Source organism: Chiloscyllium plagiosum, unplaced genomic scaffold (assembly GCF_037043375.1).
Source record: "Chiloscyllium plagiosum isolate Xiang-an unplaced genomic scaffold, Cpla_swu_hap1 HiC_scaffold_3, whole genome shotgun sequence".
Classification (NCBI taxonomy): Eukaryota; Metazoa; Chordata; class Chondrichthyes; order Orectolobiformes; family Hemiscylliidae; genus Chiloscyllium; species Chiloscyllium plagiosum.
Genome location: NW_028270141.1, coordinates 25,625,874 through 25,648,546, shown reverse-complemented (window position 1 = coordinate 25,648,546; position 22,673 = coordinate 25,625,874). Strand labels below are relative to the sequence as shown.

Below are 22,673 nucleotides of genomic sequence, written 5' to 3'. Positions count from 1 at the left end.
TAAGTGGCACTGAAATTCCTATCAGCCATGATTGAATGGCGGAGTGGACTTGATGGGCCGAATGGTCTTACTTTCACTCCTATGTCTTACGATCTTATGGTTCTTCTCCTTTTGAGCTTAAATCTGGTCTTTAATGCTCCTGCAAATGAATAGTTTCTCCTAACTAACTCCATCAAAAGCCCTCATTATTTTGAACACGCTTGATAAGTCTGTCCTTCATCTGCCCTGTTCAGACGAGATCAATTTGTTTCTCTACTTGGTTCAATAACTGAGATCCCACGTCCCCAGTCATGTTTTAGGAAATGTCATTGTAATTCTCTTCACAACCTTCCAAGAGAATGGTTATCACAATTAAATACATTATTCCAGTTGAGCCCTAACCAGTGTTTTCAAAAGCAAATGAAAGCAGGCTTGTAATAGGTGTCATTTATTACTGTGTTACTCTCATTTTGTAACAAGGATTCATTAGAGGCAGATTAATACAAGCAAAGTCAATCCCTTGATAATTTCTGAAGACATTCGATATAAATCATCTGAGCCATGAGAAATGGCTTTCTGAACATAACCTCTCTTAATCAGGCATCCACTCCACATTACTATGAATGAAGAGGTAAGTATCACAGTTACACTAGGGCGTAGCTCTTACAGTATTCCTCACACTCACCAACTTGCCATATGCTTCTACCTAGCACTGATTACAACAGTGCTTTTCTTTTAAGACTCCCCTTCATAACACATGATAAGAGCATTCAGACTTGAGGTAGTGCAGCAATCAACATGAACACAGTGATCTATACTCAACTGACAGGGGACGACACAAAACTAGAAGTGCATTTAACTCTGCAAAACATGTCAGATGCTGCTTTAAATAAGATATCCAAAACAATCTTTCTTTTAAAAAAAAAGAAGACCCAGCACTTTTGCAACATAAGTATGGAGAGGTAACATACAAAACCAGAACAATATGCCACTTTATCATGAAATCCCCTTAATTCCAAAAAACAAAATTAGCAGATTTTCCAGATTGTTAACTCTGATTAAATTGGGATTAGGAGCCAAAAGTTGCTAATTTGAAGAGTATAGAAGCCCACGCTGTTGCTCTTTCAATCCCAACCTTTGCTACGTTATTTGAAATGCTTCCTAATTGATTAACTGTTACTGATGACCTTCCCATGTGCAAATTAACTGATCATGCCACAGAGCTGTCGTCAACTGAAATGGACCTGGAATGTGTCAGGTTTTTCAATTTCCTTAAAGGTGACTCATCCCGGAAGCTGTATTCAGGTGACCGTCTGCCACGGAAGTGGTGTGACAGCGCATTGAACTGCCCTCTGGTTCTGCAGTCTGGAGAATAAAGTAAAAGTTTCTGTTAAAGCACTGTCTTAACAATAAAGAGTTCATAAAAATTCTACTATCATTGAATATGTGCCAGTTTCACACATCATAACCTTTCATTAATAGTTCATTTAACATTTTCCTTCAACAAATGAGAAAACAACATTCCAAGTATCCCTTTAGTATACTTTAGCCTGGACTTTCAGATGTTTCCAGTTAATTTATTCCTATATGTTAAACTTATGGAATAAATATTAACCCAATCACTTTGATAAATACATTAACTTGCACTTAAATGCATGTCCCAACATCAATAATTAGAAGTATGATTAGGATCTTTCAAAATAATTATGTCAGTTTTCGTGAAGGAATGAATTTATTAATTTAATTTGTATGATTACTGGCAAATCAAAAAAATGGAATCAGACCAGGAAATTGATAGACATGTTCCTGAATATTCCAAGCAGCTTCACTAGCAAGGTGAAATAAAATTAAAAGTCAAGATTAGAGTGGTGCTGGAAAAGCACAGCAGGTCAGGCAGCATCGAGGAGCAGGTTTTCCTGCATTTTGGATGCTGCCTGACCTGCTGTGCTTTTCCAGCACCAATCTAATCTTGATTCTGATCTCCAGTATCTGCAGCCCTCACTTTCGTCTTGCTGAAATAAAATTAAGGGCAGCCTGAAGGGGTCAGGTTTAAAAAGAGATGAAAGTGTGAAAAGTACTTTTTTGAAATGCATAATCGAAAGTAGTTCTTTAGTACTTAAAATACAATAGCACAAAAATGATTTAAAACTGATTCACTATTCTATATCTTCACTTGGAAGAGTTTCCTCTGCTTTTCATTATTCTATCTTGTTCTTTTAACATGAATGGATTATCAATGAGTTATTTATTTACTTGGCTCCATGGTTCAAACTTTTGACGTTAAAAAAAATTTGGCACTGACATTTTATTGCAGTTCAATAATGAATGTCTGACTTACACAACATTTTGTGCAGCTGAATGCAAGATTATTCCAGTTAGATCCCAGTTACACTTGAATCAGATTTTAAAGATCAAAAAGGTAGAGTCTGCCTCATGAGAAGTATGGGGTATTTGTATAGGCAAGCAAAAAAAGTGGATTCAATCAGAAAGTAAAACTGGCCTGATTGCCAAATGGTTTTACAAATTGAGCTCTGGGGAGTGGACACGCCTCAACACGTAGGTGTGGTAAAATATTTCCAGAAATGCACAGATTTTATACATTAGGGATTTTTTAAAATGGTGGCTAACAATTTCTGGCGTAAGAATCGTAAATGAAGAAAAACAGAGTTTCCTGAAGAAATTTGTTAGCCTCTGTGTAACAAATACAAAAAGTGAAGAACGTTGAAGATTGTGCTCATGAAAACAGGATTGGGAATGCAGTTCCTCTTTCTGCATTTGTTGCCTGATATAGGACAGGCTTTTGAAAATAAAATTTGTTTGACTCAACCCCAAAAAGGTGCATTAATAGATTGAGCTCACCCTCTGACTGTAACAGGATTTACACTTCGCATCACTGTGCTTTATCCGTTTCAAACCATTTTAATTTGACACCACGTGGAACATGTATAATTTATTTCACCTAGTGTTTCAAGGGTCAGTCAGATGCTGTAGCCACTTTACAAATTCATTCAATCTCATCACTTTAGATAAAGGAAGTGGCTAGTGTGGTAGCTCATACAGTGGTTTGAATGTTCCAAGATCCATTTGATTTGAGGAAGCCCAACTGGAATGGAAGATACAAAATGGAATTCCTTTCTTCAAAAAGTGAGGGTGACTGAAAACAGGAAACTATCGGCAAGTTAGCTAAATATCTGCCATAGGGAAAATGTTTAAAGTATTTAGATAGGTTCAAGATAATTATGCAGACTACAAAGATTTTTTGCTAAGGGGAGTCATGGTTCACCAATCTGTTTAAGTTGTTTGAGAAAGTAATGTGTGCTGTGGAGAAAGGCAAATTGGTAGATGTACTGTACTTTGGTTTCCAAAGTCATTTGATAAAGTGCCTCATCAAAGGAAATTGCAGAAAATAAAAGCTATGGTGAAAGGGACAATAATTTGGTCCAGTTAGAAGACTGGCTAGCTGACTGGAAGCAGAGAGCAGATTAAAAAAAAATGTTATGTTCTGTGTAAAGACGCTGTCTTTTTATTTCTATGCTTTTTAAAAACTGTGGACTGAAATGAGAAAGACAAGGGATCCGATTTTTCCTTTGTTTTAAAAAGCTCCAACTTTCGTGATAACCCTCAGAATAATGGTGCAGCACATGACCCCAGTGAGCATGAAGTAATTTGGGACATTTGGATAAGTACATGAAAAGGAAAGATTTAGAGGGATATGGGCCAAGCGCAGGCAGGTGGGACCAATTTGGTTTGGGACACTGTAGACAATATTGAGTGCGTGAGGATCCTTGTTTGTGTGTTTGTAATTTATCTTTTTGAAGAGTTGGAATTCTTCCCGTACTTCCCAATATCATGGAAACCTCACAGAGTGGAAGCAGGCCGCACTGACCCTCCAAAGATCATCCCACCCAGACCTCCTGTCAAAACACATTACCAATAGTAAAAATGCAATTCAGAAATAAAAGGACATTTTACAATCGTAAGGTTTTTTCCTTCTTTTGTTAACTTAGTTAATGAGTTGGAAGTATGGCATGGAACTAAGATCTTAGCCAAAGCAGTGCTGGGTTCCGACAATTCATATCAGCCTCCTTTTACACGGAGGAACCTCGATTATCCAACATTCGATTTTCCAAATATCGGCTTATCCAGCAAGGTCCAGATGCTTGACTAAACCATGTTATCCGGCATTCGATTAAACGAACAAAATACTCCCTGCCCACATCCTTTGGATAATCGAGGTTCCTCTGTATTTATTAAGTTTTCTCACCTTTATCACCATTAAACGACCTTCGATACACATGCATGGGGTGGACTTCAGTTGAGTGTATGAATAGGTTTCATTGCCCTCCTTTCTTGTTATGCACTCAAGAACACCACAAAAACAAGCTTTCAAGAGGGCAGTCTGATGCAGTATCTTAACCCAGCATAAACCTGCACTTTGCTAAACTGAAAAACTGAAGACGGTTAAAGAGAAGCATTATGAAGCACCAAACTTAGAATGAGGTGAGACAGATGGAGAGAGAATGGGCTCTGTGATGAATGAACAATTGAGAATGCTAATTTTTCATAGACCGAACGAAGTTTGCAGGGCCTCAAGATGGGAAGATGTAGAATATGATTTGTAAACAGGTTTAGAAATAAACTCAATGCCTGGCAGACTTAATACAGTGGTTCTTTGACAATTGCCTTTGCTTTCGACAAGTGAAAATGCTTAAAAATGCATCGCGCTTTCAAACTCCTGGTACTTCCAAGTCTCATTAATAAAGAAAGGAAATAAGATTAGACTTAAGCAGAAAATGGGTCAGTTTGGTATGACTTTCTCTTCAAAATAAAGCATATCGTACCCTCACAAATTCCCAGGTTCATAGAACTTTGCTACTGAGGATACAATATCGTTGGAAATGAACTGTAGAAAATGGCATGCATTCATAACAGTTGAATAGAATAATCTTCGTTATCATGCGCACTCAAATGAATGCAGTGAAAAGTTTGTAATGTCGCCTATCTTAGGCGCAATGTATCCATGTACAGATACTGTAAGTGCTGTTACACAGTTAAAAAAAAGGTTAACCTGGAACAGAGTTTAACGAGTCCAGAATCATAACAGAAGTGACCGTAAGTAGTTAAGTTCCAGTCCCTCTCCAACATGAGTCTGTGCCCACCAACCCCAGAACCTGAGGTCACAATGACTCCATGTGCCGGCCTCAGTCCAGGACTCGCTCGGCCACCGCTCAGGCTCTGGCCTGCGCCCATTCAGCCACCACTCCAGGAATCAGCCCGTGCTCGCTGCACAGCTGCCGCAGGTCTTGGCCCATGATTTGGCCTACTCTCTCTGCCCTGAGTCTCAGTCTGTGCTCACTCCGTGGCTGCCGCGGGTCTCAGCTCACGATTTGGCCTACTCTCTCTGCCGCGGTCTTGGGCCGGGTTCGCTCCGTTGTTGCCGTGGTTCTTGTCCCACGATTTGGCCTACTATTTCTGCTGCAGGTCTCAGTCCATGCTCGCTCCGCCGCTGCCACGGGTCTCAGTCCACGATTTGGCCTACTCTCTCTGCCGTGAGTCTCGGTCTGTGCTTGCTCTGCCACCGCCATGCAGCTCGGCCCACGTGTTCTGCTCCCGCCTGGGCTCCGGCTGTGACCTGTTTTCTAGAGCCGACTCTCCGGGTAGGGCAGGGCATTCAAAAGTTGGAGGAGGGGGTTGGGAGCAAAGAAGCAAAGCGACAAAGAGGAGAAAAAAAGAAAGGAAAAGAAATGGGCAAGCAGAGGAGCTCTGACTGGAGCATCCTACCTTGCTGCCATCTTGAGAGTCAGTGCATGAAGAGAAAAGACCCACACTGTAGTTCTTCAAGGTACACTGCAGACCAAACATCTCAAATCAGCTTCACTCTCAGATCAGGAGAACTCCACACATTATCCACAGGGGCGGTCTCCTGTCTGTCAGTAGGATCACAATAACACCACCAAAAAAACTGAACTAAATTCCAGTTCATACCTGGAACTGACTGTTTCCATATATTACAATATTATACTTAATAAGGAAAGAAAGAAACAAACATAGTCAGCCTTTGTCAGAATATTAAAATAGAATATTTTATGGTCAGAGAATCTAGGTTCACTGATTACACCAGAAACTGTTTACAAACAATATTCTGCAATGATACCGTAGCAAGAATACAATGAGATCACTGGGAAAGGAAACATTTTATTTAATAAGAAGCAGATATTCAAAACAGTTCAGAAAGGAAGTGAAGAATGTTGATTTATGTTTGTATTTAAGAATAATTAGCATATTTATACTGGTTAGTTTGGGCTCAAGTTAAAGGCTAATCAATAAGGAGTGACAAACTTTGGCAGGAAGGGAGGTGGTAAACTAGACCAGAGCTACTCCTCACAAAGTACAGAATAAGATTAATGTGAAGCCTTTCAACATGAATCAAATGATGGAGGATTAAATCCTAAATAGGAGTCTTCAACATGACAATGCTAATGCACGTTCCCTTTTTCACTTTGGTTAGGAGTGTGCTTTGTGCCTGTTCTGGTTTGGATGTACAGGTACTTCACTAACATATTAAACTCAATCTCTTACTGCACAACTGAGAGCCTGGTATCAATTAAACAGCTGATGGTGAGGTTTCTTTGGGTTCGCAGTGAAACAACCCCGGAAGGTAAATGCCTTTTATTACATACTTTCTGGGCCAGGTGTACTGGGAATGCTTCCTCCTCCAACCCATAGAGACACTTCCTCTACCAACATCTGATCCCACTAAGTCCGAAGCACTTCCTCACTATGATCTGCACCCTGTCCCACAATGGGTGACTTCCATAAATGCTGTCCCAACATCTCCAATGGAGAAAACTTTCAACCTCCCCTCCCATACAACCAGCCCTGAATTGAGGACCATCACCTTTCAAGCCTAACTCCCTGAGGAGTCCTGGAAAAGACTTCCCTTTCTTCCAGCGCAGGCATGTCGACTTGCCTTGCAACCTGCCTTCTTCCCCTAACTTCCCCCATCTCCAGGCTGCTCAGGGTTAGAGAGACTATGTGCTGTGGCACCACTCCCCTCCCCAACCCACCTTCTGTCCCCACAGACAGAAAGTATGGCAGGACCTCCAATTCCCTTGCTTCATGAATCTCCCTTTACACCTGTACACATTTCCCAACTCCCCTTAAATATTATAGCCAATGATCCTAATTTACATATACTCAACGTTTACATTTATTTTTAGGCACTGATACCAAAAAAGGCAGTTATGCAGTTTGAGGATCCACATGTAAGTCTAATTCATCACCTTCTGTTTTAGAGGGAACTTGACACAAACACTTCACCACGGCTTCTTTGTTTTGCAGGCAAGCCACAGCAATGCTCGTCAGTACAAGCACCTCAGTAAAGCACATTTTAAACATATTTCCCTTTCATCACCCACACAGATGCACAGTGTCCATCTGCTTTCATCAACAAAAATAAATCTGACATATCTGCAAATCCTGCTTCAATAAATAGCCCCATTCTCAAGAATGATCTCGGGAAAAAAAAACCCGTGTTTCCATAGCAACCATGGGAAACCCAGACAAATTTCTTTACATCTTTTGTCAGCCATATCCGAGCAAGTGCCAGATGATGACTAGACTACTGAGTAAACAAACTTAAAATATATCTCACAGGATAACTCGTGCATTAAACAATTAACGCTCTGTGTAAAATTCATACACAGGCTATGCACGATAAAGCAAATTCTTTAAATATCTACACAACTCAACAAAAAAGGTTGTGAATATAGGCTTTGGGACTGCTTCAGCAGCAATTTATATCACCATCGATTGAGGCCATACTGGAAGACAACAATTCCATTTTACCGTATACAATTCGTAACAAATGATGGATCTTGACATTAATCATAAAAGTATTCTGATGGTAAAGCAGTATTTTCACTGTTTGACTGTATGTTTTACCAGTTCTCACAATCTGACTTTCTCTAGGGTTATTAATTCTGCTGGATGTAAACCACTTTTCATTTCCTGCCTTTTCTACCTCCAAATGCTCTGTCTCTATGTCCTTGATACTTGTCAGGAATACATGCATCTTCCCAGCATCTGGAATATATTCACATCAACCTGTTCAGAAATATTATGACACTTCTCTGGAGCTGCTGGAACTTAAGCCTGAGTCTCCTGGCTCAGAGTAGAGCACTTATATTGGAAATTAGTGTCTCTATAAAGTATTTCCAAATGGTTTGGGAACGCAATGCCTCCTTACGGCCACTGTTTCATGCCCTGATCATGTAGGAGTCAGGCTTATGGCCCACTTGGAGTCATCAAGCAGCTTCAGTTAATCTGCCCAGCGCCAGCAGCAAAGAGAAACGACTGTCACGATAGGGCAGAAGATAGAAGAGAGAGAAGGGAGGCAGAGGTGGACCTGGAAGGGAATTCCTAAAAGCAAAGGAAGAGAATCAATTGAGGCCCAGACTCCGACTCTGTAACAACATTCCACTGCTCACCTTATGCATCTACGCTCCACACTAACCTTCTTAATCAATAATGCAGTCGCTGAGGTGGAATTGCTTGCAACTCCTGGGATCTTACGCTGTTGACGGCTGGCTACGGTATTGAAACCCCAGCTGCTCACCAGTTCACAAGCTGCAAATCAGAAACTGCCATGCAAAGTCTGCAGTTCGACCATTAATACAGAGGTGCTTGGGGCGGCATGGTGGCTCAATGGGTTAGTACTGCTGCCTCACAGCGCCAGGGACCCGAGTTCGATTCTAGCCTCGGGCAACTGTCTGCGTGGAGTTTGCACATTCTCCCTGTGCCTGCGTGGGTTTTCTCGAATGCTCCAATTTCTTCCCATAGTCCAAAGATGCGCAGGTTAGGTGAACTGGCCATGCTAAATTGCCCAGTGTTCAGGGATGTGTTTGGGGTAAAATGTATAGTGATAGGGTAGGGGATTGAGTCTGGGTGGGATATTCTTCAGAGGGTCAATGTAGACTTGTTGGGCCGAAGGGATCTGATTTCCACACTGTAGGGATTCTAAGTTCTATAAATTGTTGAGAAAGGTAAGTTAGCAATGTGGTACATTACAACAACAAGTTCAGTGCTCACTGCTTACTAGTCAGATTTCAAACCAGCTGTTGAAAAGGAGAAAATCAAACTTTTTTTTGTTGATATTGAGAGTCATGAAAACTTCATTTTCATTCTCACCATTTCCCATGCCACTCGAACCCTCGGAAAATTCTGCCATTCATGTACGTTGTTGGAATTTGAAAAAATGCAACATATTTTAGACCATTAAGTCCGTACAATTATGAGTAATTGCATGCAATTCATTGGAATAAATGTAGCTTAATTGTCAGTAATAAAAGCTATTGGGAAGTGAACAGTTTATTAATTAATTTAAAATTAAGTACAAATTATTAATTAATAAACACATGATGAAGATAGCAGGGCAGTTGATGTACTTTGCTTGCAGGATATGGGTGCCTCCACACTTTAATGTGATCCAGGACACAAACATCTGCAAAAACAGCCTACGGCTGTAGGAATTTCAGCTCAGAGTCAGTGAACTAGAGGCTGAGAAATTGTGGCATATGGGGAGAGGCTAAGACATTATTCCATGAAATTGTTTTACTCCCCTTAAGATACAGTATACTGATTTGGTCAATGGTCAGGGGATGGAAGGCGTGACTACAAATGAGGTAGCTAAGTGGATCCAGAGGGCCAGAGTGCAGAAACATCAACTTTTGCAACTGTTCAATATGCTTCGAGTTTTTTCAGCTCATCTGGATGAGTGCGATTGCTGCACTGTGCATGAGCTAACCGACTGTGACATCTTTGTATGTAAATGGCAGGACAAGGAAAGAAGTTCACAATAGTCAGTAAGTAGAGTTAGACACCAAATTAAGCTGTATAACCTGAAAAGGTAATAACATCGGATTACCTGAGCCATGCGCAAACTGACATGTTGCAAGTAAGATTGGAGAAATGAATGTGGCTCAAAGATGGTGAGGGAGAATTTGGTTCTGCTTTGTAGGGCACTGATACTAGCCACTGGGGAAAGTGTGTCCCTACCATCGGAACAATCTATACCTAAACCATACTGGGACCGACATTCTACCTAGCCTTGTGACTAGGGAAATAAACAGTGTGGGCAAGGGATGAAACTCAGGAAGAAATGGTAAATCAGAGAGTAGAGACGAGGTAAGAACTGAAATGTATTAGGATGGGAAAAGGTTAAAGAGAGCGTGTCAGGAGGGATAGAGAGTACAAATCCAAGAATATATCAGTAAATCAGGTGAGAGTTGACAAATAATACAATGTAAAGCTAAAGGCTCTGTTTCAAAATGCACAGAGGTTTGAAATCAAACTGACTGAGCAAATAAAATTAAGTAATTACAATTTTATCGCCTTCACAGGGACATAACTGCAAGATTATGTTGGGTTGAACCTGCATTCTAAACACTACAAGACATTTAGGAAGGACAGAAATATGCAAAACTCTGGAGGAGTGGTTGGTTAATTAATATTGGTATTAGAATAATTGAGGAGGGTGATCTAAGTTTAGGAAAACAGGATGCAGGAGTGATTATGTAGAGATGAGATATGAGATAATAAATGCAAAAAGTCACTTATGGAAGTGAGGTACACTCCTCCCTTACAATAAGCACAGTAGGATGAAATATAAAGGAAGAAATAATTTTGAGTTTGTCAGAAACGTATATTGATAATCACAGGCTACTTTAATCTACATAAGTATTGGAAAAATCAAAGTTAGTCCAGATGAGGAGTTTATAAATTGGTTTCAGGGCAGTTTCTCAGAAGAACATATTCTGGAGCCAACTAAGCAGAAAGGGGTAAATTAGACTGGATACAAGATACAATTAATTAATACTGAAGGCACCCTAGGTAGTAATAATCATAACATGTTTTTAAGTTTTACATTCAGTTTGAGGGAGAGAATTATAGGTGCATGATTAACATCTTAAACTTGAATACAGGCAATTATGCGTAGATGAAAGCAGAATAAGCTAAAGTGAAGTGGCAAATTAGTTTAAAGGACAGGTCATCCAAGATGCAGAGGAAGACATGAAAGAGATTATTTCAGAATATTCAGAATTGACACATTCTGGAGGAGGAGGCTCCACAAATATCCCAATCCACAATGAAGGAAGAGCCCAGCACATCAGTGCAAAAGAGAAGGCCGAAGCATTTCAACAATCTTCGACCAGTAGTGTCAAATAGATGATTCATCTCAGCCTCCTCCGGTGGTTCCCAGCATCACAGACATCAGTCTTCAGCCAATTTGATTCACTCCACGTGGTAACATAGAGGTCCTGGATTCTGCAAAAAGGCTATGGGTCCTCACAACACTCTGGCAATAGTACTGAAGACTTGTGCCACAGAACATGCCATTCACCTAGCCAAAGTTGTTCCATTACAATGACAACACTAACATCTACTCGACAGTGTGAAATGTTGACCAGGTATATTCTGTACACAAAAGTAGAACAAATCCAATTATCACCCCATCAGTCTATTCTCAATCATCAATAAGATGTAATCAACAGGCTATCAAGCAGCACCTGCCAAACAACATCCTACTCACTGATGCCAAGTTTGGGTTCCACCATGACCACTCAAGTTCCTGACCTCATTACAGTCTTGGTCCAATCATTGACAAAAGCAATAAATTCCAGAATTGAAGTTAGAATGACAGCCTTTGACATCAAGGGGCCTGAGCAAAACTGGAATCAATGGAAATCATCAGACAAACTCTGTTGGTTGGAGTCATATCTGGCACACAGAAAGAAGGTTGTGCACATAAATGCCAAACAATGACCATCTCCACTAAGAGACAAACTAATCACTGCCCCTTGACATTCAATATTAACATCACTGAAACCCCCACTATCAACATCTACGTGTTACCATTGACCAAAAACCGCACTGGACTCGTTTTATGAATACTGTGACTATAACAGCAAGGTCAGAGGTTTGGAATACTGTGGCAATTAACTTACCACTGAATCCCCAAACCCTGTCCAGTATCTACAAGGAATAAGTCAAGAGTAAGATGGGAATACTCTCCCCACTTGCCTGGATGGCTGCAGCTGCAACACCACTCAAGAAACTTGACACCAACCAGGACCAAGCAGCCCCTTGACTGGCACTACATCCACCAAGAATCCATTCTCTCCACCACTGACGCTAGTAACAAAAATTTACCAAAGATCCTTAGACAGCACCTTCCAAACCCACAACCACTTCCATCCAGTGGGACAAGGGCAGGAGATACATGGAGACATCACCACCTTCAGGTTCTGCTCCATGTACTCACCATAATGACTTGGAAATATATTGCCATTCCTTTATTGTTGCTGGGTCAAAATCCTGGAATTCCCTCCCTAAGGGCAGTGTTGGTCAACCTTAGCACATGGACTGCAGTGGTTCAAGAAGGCAGCTCACCACACCTTCTCAAGAGCAGTTAGGGACAGGCAATAAATGTTGGCCAGCCAGTGACACCATGTCCCATGAGTAAATATTAAAAAAAATGAATGGTAGCTTGAGGTCTGAAGCATTCGAATTGATTGGCAGCTGGGCTTTCAATATAATTTAGATCAGAGTGGTGCTGGAAAAGCACAGCAAGTCAGGCAGCATCCAGGAGCAGGAAAATCTACGTTTCGGGCAAAAGCTCTTCATCAGGAATAGAGGGTGCCAATCGCTGTGAAAGACACAAGGTTCAGGCAGTGGCAAGCAATTGCTCTGCTCCTGAGCAAGTGAACAAGAAGAGAGTTGGACAGCCTGTGTGTATAGTTAATGAGGCGAGCAGCAGAAGATTGCATGAGAGAAGTCACCATGGGCCACGGCTGGAAACTCTCCATGAAAGTTTTCTGAAATTACATGGAGCCAAAAACAATGGAAAATTCAGCTCATTAACTTTGTCAAAAACAGTTACTAAATGCTTCATTTAAATTCTGATCCATATCTCCAGAAGAGATTGCCTCTGATTTAACATCTTGTGAACTACTTACATCAATGTTTTTCTGTGGCAAGGTCATTGGAAATGTCAAAACATTATAATCAGTAATCTCTAATGATATTAGATCAATCATTTGTCACACTCTCGGGTCAAAAGATAAGATTGGTAGCTCTTTGTCCCATCCACTGAATCCTCCAAAGTTAAAATTTGAACATGTGATATGTAGGGCCATGGAAAGTCAAGGAATACTAGCTTCAATTGCATTTTAGCCTCAAGTGATGGAAGAACAAAATGACAATGCCAACTTTTCAACACGATGCACTATGTTTTTGTCTTGGTGCCCTCAAGCTCCAGGAGCACAATTATTAGCACTGTGCTTCTGCCTTTTAATGCAGTAAAATGATTTCAGAATTGCACTTATCAAATCTTTGGTGTAGCAAATAGAAACATTAAAATTACAAAATCATTAAAAAGACACCTTTGAAACTAGTACATTTAATTCTACAGGGTTGTCATTGCAATAGACCAGAGGTTACAGCAATTGCCATGTAAGTCAATAAGAATACTGTCGTTTCTAAAGTTTGAGCATACTGGACAAATTAAGGCACAATCCCGACTCCTGAGAATGACAGACTCGGCTGACACTTCAGCACAGAACTGAGGGAAAACTGCACTTTGGAGGTGTCATTTTTAAAGCAAGTAAATTGGTTTCAGAGTGGCCTCATTTTCTCTCTCAGGCGAATGCAAATGATGTCAACTATTATCAGAAACAGAGCAAGGGAGCTGACACCATTTATACCTCAGGAGACTGATGCAGATTATCTAGCTGCTTATCACCAAAGCTGTTTGTGGGATCTAGTTAGACATAAACTGGGCACTTAAAGAACATACAAAGGCCCTCAAGACTAACCTGTCATTCTATAAGATCATGGCTGATCTGCCCTAGGCTTCAAGTACTCTTTTGTGCAACTCCTCATTGCCTTCAACTCAATATTTCAAAAATATGTCTCCTCTTTAAATGCTTGCCATGATCTAGCCTTCATTACATTTTTGGGTAGAGAATTCCAGTTATTCACTACCCTCAGAGAAGAAATTCCTTTGTATCCCAGTTTTAAATGACTGTTCCTTTCACTGTAACTTTACTCTATTTCAAGATTCCCTCCACAATGGAAATATCTTCTCAACATTTATCTTGTCAAGTCCTCTTAGGATTGTGTATGTTTCAACATCATCATCTATCATTCTTGGTATTACTATTGCTAACTCCCCTACCAACATCATTGGCAAGGTTATCACTGACCAGCAGCTAGACCAGGTACATAAATGTCATTGCTGCAGGAGCACAGGGGATTCTGTAGCAAGTAACTCACTACCTGACATCCTATTTTCCACTGGCAAAGCACACATCAGCAGTGTAATGCAACACTCCCTGCTTGTCTGGAGGTGCAGCATTGTTTAAGCAGCTCAACATCAGTTTGGAAAAAGCAGCCCGTGTGATTGGAGTTTTGACCTGCCTCATTAAAAATTCATTTAAACACTGGTGGAGTGTTCATCATCAAGAAGTCATACTGCAGAAACTCAGCAACAGTATATATGGGAATACCAATATCCATAAGCTCCCCAAGCAACACATAAACTAACTTGGAACTATATCACTCTCTCTGGGTCAATCATCCTGGAACTCCTTCCTTAATAACAATGTGGATGTACACTGATTTCCCATGACCTACAAGGACAGTGGTAAATACCAGCCTTGCCAGTACTACCTACACCTCATAAAAGAAACAAGAAAAATAGTTATGTTATTACTTTAAATCACACAACACCAGGTTAAAGTCCAACAGGCTTACTTGGAAGCACTATCTTTTGGTGCACTGCTCCTTCATCAAGGAGCGAAGGATCGGTGCTCCGAAAGCTAGTGCTTCCAAATAAACCTGTTGGACTATAACCTGGTGTTGTGTGATTTTTAAACTTTGTCCACTCCAGTCCAACACTGGCACCTCCAAATTGTGTTATTATTGAAACATCTTCCATCACACTCGGCAGCCATGCATTCCACATTGTATCAATTACAATTTGTGACGATTTGTGATTTATCTACATATCAATTTACATATATTTATATATTGTGATTTATATGTATACATAACATAAATCTGATATATGTTTATGATCTATAGTAAATGTGACATATATGTGTGGTAGATACACACACACACACACACTTTCACCATTGGCTCCACTTCAAAAATGTTTTGTTGGCTTTGAAGGGCTTTAGAACATTTTGGGGCTGTGAAAGGTGCTTTCCTTTCCTTTCTTTAAAGAAAACGTTGACATCCCAGTCAGTGTATCAAACGTGATGTTCATTGTTATTTCAGCATTAGTTAAAAACACCCCATTTCCTCCAAACTATCATTAACATGACTTTAATAACAGCCTCACACATATTCATTTCTGGTTGAGATTATGATATTTTCCAGACTGGTCTGATCAGCAACACTGCTCTATAGCAGGGTCCTTTGGAAAAACAGAAGTTTTCACCTGTAAATAGCAAATCCACAATGAATCTTATTCTAATTTATGAAACAAGAAATTATGGAGAAAGTAAAAGTACCCCTTTTTTAAAATTTCAAATTTAAAATCTTTTCCTTTTAATGGACAAATTTCCTTTTGGATTCAAAAATCAATTAACTTCAGACTAAAAGTTGGAAGCAACTATGTGAAGCTATATATAAGCACTACAAATCAATAAACTGACAGACTTAGGAACCTGATTAAACTAAGTTAATAGCCTCCATATAGTCACTGTTACACAATATTATTATATGCATTAACAATGCACAAAATCCTATTATAAGATTGTCAGAAACAATTCAAACTACACTTGAATCGCTCCAAAGTTGTAGTCTAGATATGTGGTTACACTGTATTAGCTGCAATTTAACATCTGTGTACAAAGCAGATCCCAGGAATTCACACCTTGTCACGGTCGGCAAAACCACAGTACCACAAAGTACTCTGTCTTTTGACAGTGGAAGAAGCAAAGAAATCATACCAAGAATAACAGAAAAACAGTGGGCTAAAGGAGGTAAGGATTTTTTAAACAATTACGAGAGAACTACGTATTGCAGAAGGAAAATTAATTGCACTAAATGCTGACAAGCCCTCTTGACCTGAAGGCCTAGGATCCGAAAGGAAGTGGCTACAGAGAAAGTGGATGCAATAGTTGTAAACTTCCAAAATCCCGCTGATTCTGGAAGGGCCTCAACATATTGGAGAACTTCAAAATAAGTCATTCATTCAAGGAAGGATGGAGAAAGAAAACAGGGAACCACAGGCCAGTTGGGCTAAATCTGTCATTTGGAAATACTAGAATGAATTATTAAGGAAATGGTAACAGGGCATTTAGAAAATCATAATATAATCTAAAGTGGTGATAACAAGGTCAGCCAGGTGGACCTCAGAATATGAGTTTCCTGATTGAGGCTGTTAATCTGGTTCACTCAGGGAGCCTTGGTTGACAGATACAAACGAGAGTATCTGAAAGCTGGCTCTGAGGGAGCTGGATTCTCCCCATGTAAAAAAAGGGTGATGGTGATGGGGTACCGGCCTCTGTGGAGTTATTTCACAATCATTATTAATTTGGTGAAAATGAAATCAAAATTGACAGATGTATTAGAATTCTTTGAGAAGGAAAACACGAAGAGTTAATAATGGGTTAATAATTGTCATGAATAGGTAGTTGTAATATAGATTTTGCAACAAACTTATCTTTTTCAAAATATTCACAATGGAGGTTTTTAAATATGGTTACCTGACCTCACTTGTAGATGTAACTGTGACTAGCGGGCTGGAAAAACCAGCCTATACTAATCTTAAGAAGGATCAGAAGGGACATATGAAATTCAGTGGGCATTTCAATACAGGGAAACACATGAAAACGACTTTCCTGGAGATGTGAATAACTCTATCCTTTCTCATCAAACCTGGAAGAATGGAAGCCATTCAAGTTAATGACTGACACAACTGGAAGTCAATTAAAGATTACTTCAGGTAAAAGACCACAGTTGAGACTCTGTACCAATCTTGGACTAGCCCAGATACCAATAGAGAAGCATGATTCCACTATTTGGGCACCGCCATGTTGGGTTTTGTTTCAAATTGCGGTCTGGCTGGGAAAAGCTCTCTTTTGCAGAGATCTCAAGAGATGCAGTGAAGATGGTTCTAGATACCTCTCTCCACTGTACTAACTGCGAACAGTATGCAAGAGCTTAGATTTTGCAACCAGGAGTTATAGGGGTAGACGCCCAGAAATCACCTCTATTCTGCTGAAAAGGAATCCATTAATTTTTAGTATCTTGCTGGTAGAACCAGAAAGGAAAAGAGAACTTCACTGGCTCCCTGATGTTGCTCTGCCAACTGAGTCCACTTACAATGACAAACAACGATTACTCGACTGTAGAAGCCATTGCATTTGCTGACCACAACTCTTCACCATCATCTCTTCTTTCCAGACAAACAACATCTCAACTACAAGCTATGGGCCTGCAATGATATTCTGAAGGCCGAAATGACTTGCATCTTTATAAGTATCTTTTATTTAGTTACCCATTCAAGTAACTGTCATGTAAATAACTTCCAGCTGTAGATTGTAATAAATTAAGCCATAATATGTTTAAGGTAAACCTTGCTGCTGCTGGTTTTAATGTTATTTTTAATCAGTCCCAAACTAAAAAGGGGTTTTATAAACACACAAAAATTCTTAGCTCGTGTAACACTTGAAGGAAATGTCTGGTGTTTGGTCATGACACAGTAGGGGCACTGCATTTAGTGACACGGTGACTCAGTGACCCAGCACAGCACCAGTGATCCAGGTTCGATTCCAGCCTCGACCAACTGTCTGTGTGGAGTTTGCACATTCTCCCAGTGTCTGCATGGGGTTTCTTCCGGGTGCTCCGGTTTCCTCCCACAATTCAAAGATGTGCAGGTTGGGTGAATTGGCCATGCTAAATTGCCCGTAGTGTTCAGGGGTGTGTAGGTTAGGTATATTAGTTGGGGTAAATGTAGAGTAATAGGGTAGGGGAATGGGTCTGGGAGGGTTGGTGTGGACTTGTTGGGCCAAAATGGCCTGTTTCCACAGTGTAGGGTTTCAGTGATTCCACATAAAAAGGTTTGTGCTGTTGGGGTGGAATATTAGCATGGATAGAGGATTGGCTAACTAACTGGAAACAGAGAGTCAGGATAAATGGAACATTTTAGCTGCTTTATCAATGTCATTCCCTCTTCAGAAGTGGTATTGTTTACTGAAGATTACACCATGTTCAACCCATTTTCAGCACCTCAGATAGTGAAGCAGCTGGAACACCCATGCAGAAAGATCGAGATAGCATTCAGCTGAGGGCCGTTAAGTCACAAGTAATGTTCATTTCATATAACTGCAAAGCCATGACAATGGAGAGTCTCACAAGCTCACCTTGAAGTTCAGTGGCGTTACCATGATTGAATTCTCCATCATAACATCAGAGAGAATCATTTGGTGAACAAGCTAGCTATATTATAATGATGGGTGCAAGAGCAAATCAGATGCTGGGAATTCTGTGGCAAACAACTCAAATAATTCCCCACAGCCTGTTTACTATCCAAAAGGTTAGCTGTATTGAAAGTATACTCTCCATATGCCTTTTAAAAAACCCAAGAAGTTCAACATTGAACAGATACAGCTGCATGATAGATCGTCATTCAATCCACAACCTTAAACATTCACTCTCTCCACCAACGATTCACTGTGGCAACTGCATACTGTCTGCAAGATTCACTGCAGTTATTTGGTAAGCCTCTTTTGACAGTAAGTGCCAAAATTCATCACCTGGGTTGCAGTGGTTCATAAATGCTGTCCCTGCCAGCAAATGCTCCCATGGATGAATTAAAAGAAAGTCTCAGGCATAATATTCAGCAAGGTCAAAATTACCTTTCCTTTATACAAGTCAACAATTGTAAAGCATTTAATCTTTTGAACATATTCCTCATTGAAAATCTTGGTTGCCAGTGCTACACGCTTGACATTTCTCACATTTAACCTTGTAAACTCTCTTTAAGACATTCCTTAAAATTTCTGGACTTGGACAAGTCTTTGTCACCTGCCTCAATATCTCCTTGGTGCCAGGTTTTGTTGAACAACTTTCCTCTGAAGTTTATTATGCTAATGGGGCCATGTAATTGCGAGCTGTTGAAGTTTGATATTGCTCCAGTGTGAAGTGATATTTCAGTCCCTTCATTCTGTGATCAGGGTCACATAACTAAGGGGGCTATTTGTTGACAGTATTGCTGCCTAATCGCCACACTCAGCCTTCCTTTTGGTTGACATTTTCTATGGCACCGATTTCTGCTGAGTTGTCACAGGAGCAATCATTCGCATTTCAAACCTTTAAGTTGAAAAGAAGGGTACTGCAGGCAAAATAAACATCCAAGAACTGTAGGGAATTTTATTTTCAACAAAACAAAGATTTGTCAGTATTGTGAGCAGTCACCCTTAATCAAGGGTTTTAATTTAAGACACTGCTGCTTGACGTGCAGCTGGGAGGAAGAGATTGGAGGTTTTCTCACCAGCTGGCTGGAGATATCCAATCTGCCCAACAGCAAAGGCATGTTCTCCTTGCTTTCCTGCCAGCTGCTGGCCTGGCCCTCAAACTAAGTGAGGAGCATTATGTCAGGCATCCCCCACCCACTGCCTGTGCACATTCCCTTCTGTGAGAAGGAGAGAGGCATTCTGAGACATTTGCGTTGGTGTGTGAGCACTTTATCTGTATCGTTCAAGGCACAGGGAGATGTGAATCCCCAGAGCTGTAATTGTCCATATGTTGCTAGTAAATAGAATGTAGTTTGGGGAATTTGTGAGTTAAAGGATTCTGAGTGAAAAGTGTCTCAGTGTCAGCAAGGGTCTGGAGCTAATGAAAACCAGTAAATCACTAAGTGATGGGTGTGCCTGCAATACCTATGAGACGTTCATCCCCAAGCCACTTTTTGTGACAGGAGCAAATTACTGCAGATGTGGGAATCTGTAATGAAAACACTAATTGTTAGAAATCACAGCCAGTCAGGGAGCAGCAGTGGAGAGAGAGAGAGAAAAAACATGCCAACCTTTCGAGGCTAGATAACTCTTCGGGGCATGTTTTGTGTCCGTGTTTCAGGCAGTAGTTTGGTGAAATGCTGTCAGATGCTGCACATACTCTTCCCTGTGATGAAAGGCCAATGAGCTGGTGACGGGTTCAACTTCTGTCAGTGCCATACCTCCTTTTTTGTTTTAAGTGTGAGCTCTGGGAGTGGTTCGAGAGGCACCAATTCTGCAGCATTGCTAGTTCTAAATTGATAAATGAAATGAGGTAACAGGTATCGATTGCAGCATTGATTGCACAGGATCTTGATCAGATGGGCCAATGGGCCAAGTGGTGACAGATGAAATTTAATTTAGATAAATATGAGGTGTTGCATTTTGGTAGGGCAGGACATAAACTTCATGGTAAGTTCCTTGAATAATGAGACCAAGGAATGCATGTCCACAGGGTAGTGAAGAAGGCATTTGGCACGCTTGCCTTCATGGTCAGGTCACTGAGTACAGGGGTTCGGACATGTTGCAGCAGTACACTGTTAGAATGCGGCATTCAATTTGGTCTTCCTGCTGGAGAAAAGATGTGGCTAAACTTGAAAGGGTTCAGTAAAGTTTACAAGAATGTTGCCAGGATTGAAGGATTTGATCTATAGTGAGAGGGTGCATCGGCTGGGGCTGTTTTCCCTGGAGTGTCAGAGGCTAAAGGGTGACCTTCTAGAGGTTTATAAAATAATGAGAGGCATGGACAGGGTGAGTAGCCAAGGTCTTTTTTCCAGGGTACGGGAATCCAAAAATAGAGGGCGTGGATTTAAGGTGAGAAGGGAAAGGATTAAAAGGGACCTGGTGAGCAACTTTTTCACGCAGAAGGTAGTGCGTGGATGGAACAAGCTGCCAGAAAAGGTGGTAGAAATGGGTACAGTTACAACATTTAAAAGGATGGGTGCATGAATAGGAAGAGTATTTGGCTAAATACTGCCAAATAGGACTAGATTAATTTAGGATATCCAGTTGGTATAGACAAGTTGGATCAAAGGGTCTGTTTCCGTGCTGTATAACTTGATGACTCTATTAATATTAAGATAAATCAAAGAATTCCAGTAGTAATTGAAATTTGTGCAAGATTTAAAAAAAACTACATCACTTTTGGCTGTGCCTTTAATTAAAGACATGTGCAACTTCAGACAAGAACATTGGCTCCCTCTGAAGTAGCAAATATAAACAGAAGTAACAGCTATATTCTCTACAGTGTATTGGTCTAGACAATGTCCAGCCAAGGCTGAATGAATGGAAATCATTTCACTCTGCCAGCGACTTCACACAGAAGAATACAGTGCTACCGCACCTTCGGGTTATTTTTCAGTTCACTATTAGGAACCTGAAGAGATTACTATAAGATGACAAAGTGCATTTAGAATGAACAGTTGTACAAATACCTGTCAGGAAAATATCACAACTGTACCCCAAAACAGGAAATCTTCAATCAAACGATACATTGAAAATCAGAATAGAAGCAAAGATAGCTTAAAAGAATGAGCAGGCAGGAGGCTAGAAGAACACAGCAAGCCAGGCAGCATCAGGAGGTGGCGAAGTCGACGTTTCAGGTGTAACCCTTCTTCAGGACTGGGGGTGGGTATGGGGAAGCTGCAGATAAAGGGGGAGGCGGGGGCAGGGTGGTGAAGTGGGGATAGGTGCAAATAGGTAGAGAGTACGTCCTGGCTGGTCAATGGAAGGAATAGATCCGGTTGGTGGCAGGGAGGAGTTAAAGAGAGGGGGAGGGGTCGGGAAGGGGGTCGGGGAATGGGGAGGGAGGTTATTTGAAATTGGAGAACTCCATGTAGGCTGCCCAGGCAGAAGATGAAATGTTGTTCCTCCAATTTGTGGTTTGGTTTGTTGTGGCAATGGAGGAGGCCAAGGATGGTCATGTTGGAAAGGGAGTGTGAAGGGGAATTGAAATGGGCGGTGACTGGGAGGTCAGGTTGGCCCCTGCAGGCCTGGCTGAGAAACTTAGTGAACCTTTCCCTAAGTTTACGTTCGGTCTCCCCGATGTAGAGAAGACCACATCGGGAGCACCTGATACAGTAAACTAGGTTGGAAGAGAGGCAGATGAACCTCTGTCTCACCTGGAAGGACTGTTTGGAGCCCTGGACAGAGGTGAGGGAGGTAGTGTATGGCAAGTTTTGCAACTTTTCCGGTTGCAGGGGAAGGGACCTGGGAGTTCGGTGGGAGTGTTGGTGGTGTTTGGAATAGTAGCACAATACAAGGATTGGTGAAGGGAATGGTCCTTGCAGAAGGCAGAGGGGGTGGGGAGGGGAAGATGTTCTTGGTGGTGGGTACCACCCCATCAGTCTCTGCACCCAACACATTATCCTTAAACACTTCCACCAAATTGTCTCTAAAAGAATGAGTAGGCTTTGTTGTCCCTGGGGCTACATTAAGACCCTTCTGACAATATTGTGTTTCATTCCACAGGCACACTAACTAACATACAAACATACAAAAGCTAATCTTTGAGAGACAGGTAGTTCTCAAAAATGTTCTGAAAGTGGACATTACAACCTACCATTTATTTTTTTAATAATTCTTTTATGGAATATGGGCATCAGTGACAAAGCCAGCATTTGTTAC

The 22,673-nt window shown here is 40.9% G+C and overlaps 1 protein-coding gene across 2 annotated transcripts in view; it reads right to left on the bottom strand.

Moving 5' to 3' along the window:
• pxdn (peroxidasin) overlaps window positions 1–22,673 on the bottom strand; it is a 245,960-nt gene that overhangs the window by 7,798 nt on the left and 215,489 nt on the right. For both annotated transcript variants that reach the window (XM_043678736.2, XM_043678744.2), the window contains one exon: window positions 1,224–1,344. In XM_043678736.2, coding sequence (XP_043534671.2) covers window positions 1,224–1,344 — 121 coding nt within the window. The remainder of the gene's footprint in view (window positions 1–1,223; window positions 1,345–22,673) is intronic.